Source organism: Mastacembelus armatus, chromosome 10, assembly GCF_900324485.2.
Source record: "Mastacembelus armatus chromosome 10, fMasArm1.2, whole genome shotgun sequence".
NCBI classification, from domain to species: Eukaryota; Metazoa; Chordata; class Actinopteri; order Synbranchiformes; family Mastacembelidae; genus Mastacembelus; species Mastacembelus armatus.
In genome coordinates, this window is record NC_046642.1 from 9,098,876 (window position 1) to 9,109,460 (window position 10,585).

The 10,585-nt window shown below is 39.8% G+C and overlaps 1 protein-coding gene across 1 annotated transcript; it reads left to right on the plus strand.

Annotated features, from left to right (window-relative positions):
• Nucleotides 1-1,754, plus strand: mid1ip1l (MID1 interacting protein 1, like). The gene is made up of 2 exons (XM_026331206.1): nucleotides 1-161; nucleotides 488-1,754. Exon 2 carries the CDS (start codon nucleotides 574-576, stop codon nucleotides 1,057-1,059), a length of 486 nt encoding a protein of 161 aa, XP_026186991.1. The 5' UTR covers nucleotides 1-161; nucleotides 488-573; the 3' UTR covers nucleotides 1,060-1,754.
• The last annotated feature ends 8,831 nt before the right edge of the window (nucleotides 1,755-10,585 follow it).

A 10,585-nucleotide genomic window follows, 5' to 3' on the forward strand; every position in this document is an offset into this window, starting at 1 on the left:
CCTTTCTCTTCCCATCCGACCTCGGCACGTTTGGTATATAAGCTCAGCTGGCAGACAGAGAAATTCTCACCTTCCTTATCATCTGCGGGTGTGTGCGGCTTTAGAGAAGACTTCGCTGTTCCAGCCAGACAACTCCTTTCCTCAGGTTACCTGTGGTTCAGGTCAGTGTGCACCTTTTGTTTTAAAGCCTCTGTAGCGCACAGTTGTTAGGACTCAATAGCAGGAAGTCAAGGTCATATCGATGTGATTCGTGCATGCGGCCAAATGAAAGAAGAAAGGTTTTCTAGTCTTAGCTAGAAGTCAGGTTATTCTCTGGGTGACATGAGAAACAAGCTGCCCTGGGTCACATTCCCTGCGCCCTAGCGACAGGTTTGTGTGCATGGGTTCCTGTTTGAAACGGCATTAGGCCTGGCCATTTTATTTTTACAGTATCTCATGCACCAGGCTGCATCCTCATGTTTCACGTTTCCTCTCTCGATTCTCGCAGCTCCGCCACGTCTAAAACGCCGCAGCTCTGTCTTAACTCCACCTGCCAGCTCCGCACTGTAACCAAACTATCCTAAAGCCTCCAAAATGATGCAGCTCAGCAGCGACTCCGCCAGCAACAAGCACTCCCTCATCAACGTCATGCACCGCTTCATAGCAGCTGCCAACAACATGGACGAGACCATCATGGTGCCGAGCCTGCTGAGAGATATGCCGGTGGAGGAGCAGGCAGAGGGCGAGGTGGAGACCAACAATAACAATGAGCCACCGTTTCCTAACAAGCAGAAGGACATGTACGAGCACTACCTGCTTCTCAAGTCCATAAAGAACGACATGGAGTGGGGCCTGCTGAAAAGGGAGATGAGCAGTGGGTCCACCTCCCTGGACATTCCTGTGAAGGATCAGCAGCAGGTCAACGGTGATCTGCTCCTGGATGACAACTCAGACCTGGAGCATCAGTTTCATTATCACCTCAGAGGACTGTTTGGAGTGCTGTCCAAGCTGACCGTGCAAGCAGACCACCTGACCAATAGATACAAGAGAGAAATCGGAGGAGGGAACTTCATGAGGTAGAAGTCTGCACTAAATTCTTCAGTCTCCCCCTGGACTGCTTATCTTGCACAGTGGGTTGTGTTGAGAAGAGCCCCATCTCTTCCTAATAGATCTCAATGGACAGTGAACTGACCAGGGCTACCACTTTAACTTCTCTCACGCCTGCGTAACAATGCTCCAGCATCCCCTTCTCACCAGACATACCTGAAGCCAGTGATGCCTGCACGTTTCTATCCGCTCATGTTTGTTGCGGTTTCGTGCTTGGTGGAGATTTGAGTATGTACCCCCAGTCCAGATGAAGCACAGCTTTTGGTTTATGCGGAACCTTGCTCCCCCCTATTGTCTTTTCATGTTAAACTTCAATCCCGAGCTTGGTACCAGATTGATGTGTGATAGATTGTGGATAAAAGATTTAAATGTAGGAGATATTGAATGCTGGTTATTCTGTCCCTCCTTTTTAAATATATTAAATGAGTTTAATGCTGAGCTGAAGGGCTCTGACCTGCAGAGGTTTTTAAACTTGGTATTACTGTAACATGGCGTGCCTTGACTTTTTGTATGTCCTCATGCCCTGTGCAGTTACCTGCCATTGTCTGTCCACTTAAATGGTTCATCGTGGTGTTTGACATGGCACATTTGTTTTGTCCTTAGATATTTCAAAACCAATTTTATAGTAAAGCAAAATGCATTTGTGAAATAAATAATTGGAAACTTTATTTTCTGGCTTTGTTTCTTTTGTCAGTTAACAGGATGGATGCTGGAGGTCTTCATGCTCTTTTCCTGTAATTGCTTATATAGAAACTTTTTCCTGCTTCAATCCAACTTAAGGTTTGTGCAGGCATGTGTGACTCATTTTGACGTGCTCTTGTTAAATTGACAGGTTGAACTGCTTTATTTAATGTTGGTATAGAGAGATTTAATGAGGCTTTACCTAAAGATATAAAGTGATGTCGCAAAAGAGGCCCTGGCTCCCCTCAAAGAGAATTTATTAGGCACTCATCGTTTCATCTCATTGCGGTTTTATGCAAATAGACGGTTGTGCTGACAGGAAGATCTCCTTCAGTAATGTTTCTGTACCACTTTAATGCAATATCCTGCAGCTTGTTTGCCCTCCCGGGTATCGTAACGCTAATTTATTTCTATCTACAGCATATTTCTTACAATGTAGATGCAAATTAGCACAACCAATATTTTCATTAAAATGTTTTGCGGTTCAATAAAAAAATTCTTCAGAATTCATAAAACCCATTTTGTGAATGTTTCCTTACAGATCAGTTTTTAAGATTGCTGTAATTTAATAGCCAATTGTGCTTAATCTGTCACACGCTACAAAGTGTCATGGTGGAACAAATCCCTTTAGCCCACAACATATATTTGTGGGCTATATTTCCCATCTTAATTTTGTTCACATTTCACAGTCCACTAATCATCCCAAACAGTGGAAATAGCTGAAGCAGAGCTATAAAACACTGTAAAGTGAAATGACCTATCAAAGGTGATAAGACTTTACACTGAGACAATAAACCTGATAAAAGAAATGCCACCCTGTTGGCACAGAGAACTTGATCTTTGAAACCTCTGGAGAAGTTTTAGAGGCTATCAATCCCTAATTTCTGCCCCACCACACTGAATGTGATGGCAGTGGTGTATAAATTAAACATTAGATTGATATGTGTTGCTCAGTGGTTCCCTGCACCAGTAACCACATCCATCTATAAATGAGTGAAGCCCTCCCCTTAGCAACAGCTCTACCAAGAGCAGCCAATCCAGTCACAAAGTTTTTCCCCCCCCTCTCTCTCTCCAGGGCACAGCAGTGATTCAGAGATTGCACCGTGATAAAATGCATCCAGTGAGCAGAGAGCAGACACAGTCGAACAAACCGGTTCTCTTTTGACCAGGAGTAGTGACGACACAGAGGGCAGAGAGTTTGCATAAAATGTGCTGTTATGAGCGCTGTGGTGAGAAGCTGTAGTCCTCTGTTTCCACTCACAATGGGCCATACAAAAGGCTGCAAATCAAAATGGCTGTGCTGGTCAGTGTGCCTCAGCCCACTCAAATAAAGTGGGTCAGCCACACTGGTGACAGCTGGCCAGTGAATGTGAACACAAACTGGATTACTGTTTTTTTCTTTGCAGCAAAATCAACATTAGTATTCCTTCAGTTGGCTACTGAGACCAGATTGTCTATTTTTGTGTAAAATCATAACAATTATAACGTGAAACAAATGTTATTCACTATGTGTGTGTATATAATAATATTCATAATTCAATATTCATAATTCAATATTTTGGGACATATGTATATTTATTTCCAAGTGTTTGATAAGAAGGTGGATACTACTTTCATATCTGTCTCTTAAATAGTGATTTCACCTCCTGGTAATATTTTTCCAGGGTTAAACTAAATTTGTCATAGTTTTTGCCAGTAAATTATTTTTTGATGGATATTATGTGCCATAAATGACTGATATCTCCAGCCATGTTTTATAGTTATAGTTTTATCTGCTTTCTCTAACCAAGCGCATCTCAGAGGGATTGAACCATGACACTGATATTCTGAAATACAGCTCTGATTGCTGACATCTGCACGTCGCCCCACTCAAATTAACGTCTTGAGAAACCCCAGTCAGCACATTGCAGATTTGAACTGGCTCCAGAGGTTTAAGGAAGATGTTTCATCATTCACAGCTAACATTTAGAAAACTGGGTGTGAAATCCACTCTATTGAAAATGTAAAATAGCTTTTGTGTAAAATACAAACTATGCTTATGCTAGAAACCCGTGTCTTTATTGAAATCTGGACTGTTTCGATACTGGATGTATATATTTTTGTCATGGCTGTGGGTTTCAGGCTCATTGCAACATGACTGATGTTAGATATTCGGTGTTGAAAGGCCTCTTAAATCTCTGTGTGGTTGGCAGGTCTTTGCCCTTCCCCAACAGCCAGCATGAGGCTACGTGATCACAGTCTCAGCAGACAGCAGCAGCCTCTGAAAGCTGCCCCTACCCTGTCAGTGCCCTGCACCACCACATCGCCACTGTCTGTTGCTCAATGGCTATAAAACCCTTACCTGACAGACATAAAGCTCCAGACAACCAGACAGAGCAGAGATTATTACTTTATGAGGCATGGGTCATGTTGCTGCTGAAGTGTGACATCTAAAGGTCACTTAGTGTGATTCTAAATTTAAAGGCTTTATTTGGACTTACACTACCGATCTACTGAATATGTGACTTCAAGACCTACACCCTGTTTGCTCTTATCCCTTTTCCCATGGTAACAACACTGCTCCCTGAGTAAACACCTGAGAGCATTCACTGTATTGTTTGCGTTCATATCCAGGCACGTTTCAGTGGAGCTTGACTGTGAAATCAAACAACTGATATGTGAACTTGAGATTGTGACAAACAGACGCCTCAACAGGCTTTTGACTTACTGGAAGAAGTGCATCTTGGATTTAATACTTTGCATGAAGTGAACTTATGAATGCAGGATAGGAAATATTCAAAAGGATCTGAATTCTTACATCACTGGTACTAATTCTCACTTTCACAGGCTGATATTCTCTATAGTCATTCATTATAACATTTCAACACAACCATGAATTTACCCTTTAAATAAAATGTCACCATGCATCTTTTACCAGCTTTAGACTATGGGCTAAAGTTATTAATGTACCTGCATTAGATAAATGTTGTGTTCATTAAGTAAAGACAAAAACAATGTTTCACTCACTATCTCTCTCCATCTTCTGGAGATGCTGTAGTGAGCAGTGTCAGTAACTGCTACAGATACCAATCTTGGTATCGTCTAACCTTAAAGAAAATACTGTTTTATCCAAATCCATGATGGCGATTTTCTAAACCTAACCAAGTATTGGTTGGGGCCCAACCATTACCCTTCACCAACCTTAATCATGTGCTTTTCATTCTTATGATGATGACAGATATCCAGTACGTCTATCGCTGGTACGCAACAGTGAGCGAAACAGTTGATATACCTGTCAGTATGATATGTAAGACAAATATTTTGTGGAGTAAAAAGTAAAAGTATTCCCTCTAATATGTAAATAGAAACACTCAAGTACCTTAAAATTATACTTTAGTAAATGTACTTAGATATGTTCTACCATTACTAACTTGAACTTTAAGGGCCCACCTAGGTATTTATCTTGCTACTAAGGTAACTATTGCTTGTGAATAAAACAGGTTTGTTCTGTAATGCGATGCTTGTTGCCCGCATGTAATCAATGTTGTGTTGCTAAGCATTTCAATAGTGTACAATCATCTCGTGTGAAAGACGATGGAGCCCACACTGGTGCCACCTCAGACAATACAATGTGCTGCCTTGTTGCAGCCTACATATTGTGCAGACGTAATGAGAACCAGCACGCTCAATAATGTCATTAACATTTCTCATGGAGCATAGATGCAGAAAACATTAGTGATGAAAACAAACTTCTTTGGAAAGGTATTTCTGTAAGATTACAATTAGAACTGTAATAAACTAAAAAGTTAGAAAGTTCTACTGTCAGCAAAGAAATGTAAGTTTTTTTAAGAATCCAGATATAAAGTATATATGATCTGCAGTGTTTGAATTGTAACTGAGTAATCTAACTAAGTCTAGGTTTTGTTTATGTTTAACCCCACATGGACCTTGTACTGTGATAAATTAGGATATTAATGTGTTACTTCAATGTCTAGTGCTGTTTTTATCAAGATCCAACAAAAGTGACCTAGTTTTAGTTGAATGTGACACTAAAATCAGATAGTGAGACATACTGGGACCAGGGGCGAGTTGTTTCTTTGTGGGTGTTTTTTATTGACTTTTCAATAAGAAATGCTCAGGTGTAGTCTGGTCTGTAACTATTCCTACATTATTATTTTTTACATTTAAAAAATAATAAATACAGCCGTAGAACTTGTGCACTGGGTCTAGGCATCTGGTTTCAGGTGAAAGCTGTTGTCCAGTCTTTCAACATCAGATCAGTCTCAGGTCTTTTGTCTTGTCAGCATGGAGACACAGCTGTATAAGTGGGAACATCATGTTCTCTTTTAGCCAGAGACTTTCCTACTGAACCCCTCCAACACAGAGGCTCCACCTCCTTCCGTGTTTTCCCTTGATTTTATGATACGACCTGGGTTGATCCAGTATCTCTGTGTTCTTTGTGTTGGGAAAAAATAGTACGTGTTGTTTGGGTTACAAAGGCCTCCCTTGCTGGTGAAACATAGTCCTTCATATGGGAGGATAATGTGCTGAATTCACTTACGATCTTAAGAAGGCCTATTTTATTTTTTCATAGAAGAAAACCCACAATCCATGGTGGTACAATTGCAAACCAACAGAACAAATCACACTGGTGCCCACACTATGCAGAACATATAAAGGAGGAATGTTAGAGGTTATATAAGAGGTGAGTGGGTGTGGAGTCCAAATGCAGCAGCTTATAGCCTGACACGGAGTGTATCTGAGGGCAAAGAGCCTTGTCTGCTGTGCACACACACTTATAAACCCAGAGGTTTTACTGCTCAATATAGCCTTTGTCATGCATGCAATATACACATCCATATGGAGTCTGATCACATCACCTTTGATGTATATGCCTCATAATTTTCAGCTGAGCCTTATGCACTAGTGGTTGCTTTTCGTAATAATGAGGGAAAATAGCAGTAGCACTCTAAAAATTCTCACAGGTTAAAGCCGTGTGCAAAGTTTAACTTATGCATAGTGATTACACTTCTGTAATCACAATAATATACAGTGCACCCTGAACAGGTCGCTGGTCCATCGCAGGCCTCATACATTACATTAGAGCAGATTTTATGTTTATCTGATGTTAGTATACCTAATTTATACAGTGTTGTATAATTAAAATTATAGGAATGCATCATATTGTGTTCTGTTTATATATATATACATAGCTAACTTTTAAGTTAGCTAGTAATCCTAGCTGTCAGATAAGTGTAATGGAATAACTTCAGAGTAATAAAGAATCAAAAGTATACAATTTACTTCTGAAATGTAGTGACCTAGCTTAAAGTAGTAATGTAGTAGTCATTGTATAAAGTAGACTAAAATAGAAATACTAAAGTAGAATAGAAGTACCTCAAAAATGTACTTAAAATAAATGTCTTTAGTTACTTTCTACCAGTGGTTTTATGTCTTTAAATCACACTGTTCCTCTGGTCCACAGTTTACTCAGACTATCAGGAAGGCAGGTGATAATCAGTCATCTCTTGCAGCAGAAATCCTCTGCTCAGTGACACAGTGAGATTAAAGAGATGAGCTCTGTGCAGGTCAGTACCTCTGTCCATTGACTGGGTGCTGCATTTAATCTACAAAACAATGGGATGGCTGAGTGTGAGTGAGTTGACTAAGATGAAGGCCTCTGTCATCAGTGGAGCTATTGGAAACCCAAACAATCCACAGGAAACACAGTATCACACATGAGAGTTTGTAACACAAACTTGGGTTTTGTAGGATTATTCATCATTTTGGGTTAAAAAATAGAGAACTGATAAAAGTGAACTGCAACTACACCGATTTATTGAAAGTAGGTTTGGATGAAATAAAAAACCTCATGTGTACTTTCTGTACTCCCTGAGAGTTTCAAATTAAACTGCATCTCAAATGCCAAAAACAAACATCTTTATCATTGAACAGTGTTTGCATCTACAATTTTCAGCACTGGCCTGCTCTAGTTTACTTGAACTTCATGTAGCAAGAATTGCAAAGTGCAAAGTTACTTCATTTTAACCAGATTTCATTAGCATGTCTGGGTGACTGGGTTTCATACGCACATGCTGGGTGGTTGAGATGTTAGCTGCGTACAGAAGCTAACTCAGATGTCTGCACAAAGTCAGCACCCTTTGCAACACACTGACAGGCAATACGTGACTGTCTGGTGTTCCCCCTGTGCTTATGTTGAGAGCTGTTGGAGTGAAACCATCTAGTCAACTTTAGCAACAGATTAACACTATTAGCTGCCTTTATGTTAACAGAAATAAAAGATCATGTAACACCTGTATGTAGGGTGCTGTAGGTTGTGTATTGTATTAATGTGGTTTAATACAGAGCCATATACAGATATAGTGCAGACATCCCTGGCTGTGGTGAGAAAACACGTTCATCTAAATCCTGCTGAAGAAAGAGCGCTGTGAAGTCTCATGGGATGAAAGTAGGTTTGAGCTGTCTCAAGCACTAAAAAGTTTGCCAGACATCAGAAGACAATTCAGCCAGATTACAGCATTTATTCTAGCATGTTTAAGATTCTGGTCAGGAGTTGGCAGACCAGTACTGTGAAGTGTTTTCAATAGGTGCTAAGAAAAAAGGAAACCAAACTTTACATTCAAGCTAACCGAGCAGACTTCCCCCTTCTGTGGGTCTGTTACATAACTGAGCCAAGTGCAGTTAACAGAGACAACAGATGTCCTCAGTGAACCCAACCCAAATGCAGGAGGCGTTTAGAGGGACACATTTTAATAACAAATAACTTATTGGCCAGTGCAAATGAATCATTTCTAACCTGGAAAGTTTTTGTGAGTGAACGGCATGTTTGTCTTGAGCTGGATTTAAAAGACAGGATTTAGTTTTGTTAAAAGAGATGTTAAAAAGAATCAGAAATGGTTTTTGGTGTTTGGTTAAATGAAACACAAACACCACCCACCCTCCTCCCTTGCACACTTAATTTTTCTTCCCCCACCCCCTCCATGTTCCTGTTTTTCTCCATAAGAGGACAAAGCAAGTCTGAATCATGCTAACCTCCCTTCCTCTTTCCATGTCAGTCTGTCAGTAGGTCCTGTGCAGACATGCCCTCGTTTTAAACCAATCAGTCTCTACTGCCCCACAACTGGAGGCCAATGAGCGGCAGGTCTGGATAGGGGCTTGGTGGAGAGGGTGGACCCGGGAGCTTAACTACATGTATGATGTAATGTAGCTTGATTTACAGGAGAGTCAAAATTTCCCAATATTCCTAAAGCCACAGGAACATGATCACTTCACTTGGAGTAGCATGAACCATCTAAATAGTTTCCCACAAAAGCACCTTCTGAAGCTTCAATGCCAAACTCCAAAGCATTTTTATGTAATTTAGAATAAACTCTTCATATACAATTATAAGTATGTTATTTAAAACATACACTGACACTGTTTCACTAGATTCAAATCTGGCTGGGATATAATGTCCCGTCGCAGCACTGGCTGAACTGGAATAACCCCATGGGGACTGCACAGGTTATTCAGTGGATAGGACCATCTGTAGCATGGGGCCCTGCCAGGGGTGGCAACTGGTATGTCACATTTTAGCACAGTGAAACATCTTGTCAAACTGAGACCTCAAACAGAAGCCCATATGCTTCTCAGCGAAATGTTGAATTACTGTATATTACAATGTTTCAGGCAGTTGATTTATTTTGAGTCTTTAATTTTATCCAGTTAATTGTGGATCACATTTTCAAGCATCTATGATTCTACTTCACATGTAACAGTCTCATTGAAAAATATTGTCTTATGTTCTGTTATTGTTAAGGGGTATGGATGTTAAATTCAGAGAAACTATCATGGGAACTTTTTGCAGACAAGACATTTTTTAGTCACTGAGAGCAGACTTTGCCAACACACACAACTGCCCTGAAGGTTAAACTGTTAAATCCTGCTTCACATGATGCCATCTCCTGGTATTTAGCTCAGTTAGGTATGTGCATTAAACTCCACGCTGTTAAAAGTGTGGAGTGTGAAGAGACTTCAAAGCAGCTGTGTCCTAGTGTGTGATTGTAGACCTGGTAATAGTAAGGCAGCTATCTATATAGATATCTATGTAGCTGAATCCCTCTAGTGTACTTATTTATATGGCAGATCAATAAGCTTATGTGAAATGAAATATTAGTGTAAATGAAGTGACTAATAACTCATGGATATATACTTACTTAGATCTGATTGGAGTAACTAGGCAGCAGACTTCTTCTAGGTTTAATGTTTTCTGAGTCACTGTCATTGGTTCCCTCTAGTGGATTAAAAATAAAGTGAGACCACACAATGAACGTGTTATATTAACACCAGGTTTGGTGGTGGAGCTAGTTTTAATTTAATTATGTGGGTGAAAATTGTTTTGGGTCCTTTGTGCTCGTATGATTTGTACCATCTGGGGTTTCCACTGAGGAAATGTTTTACGGCTATATTCCAATAAATTACAAATAAATAAACATATCTAATGAATAACAAGTGTAATTTCAGTTTTTTGCAGATAAGATGAAACTTTTTTATCTTTCTATCATTACTGATTCGTAAGATTTGTAAGATTTGTAAAAATTGAAATCTGTGAAAATTTATGAGCAAAATCTTTAAACATCTTTTGCAATATCATAAGTTTTTTTGTAGTTTTAATAATTGTTTAATTATTATAGTCGTGGTTCTGGGTTTGCCTTATACTGAAAAAGCTCATATGACAGTGTGTGTTTTAAGCTCTGACTTGGCTGCTTTTTGATTTTTTGATGAATTCACTTAAACCTTTCCAGTCCAGACTCTGACAGTTTATCTAGATCTGATTGCA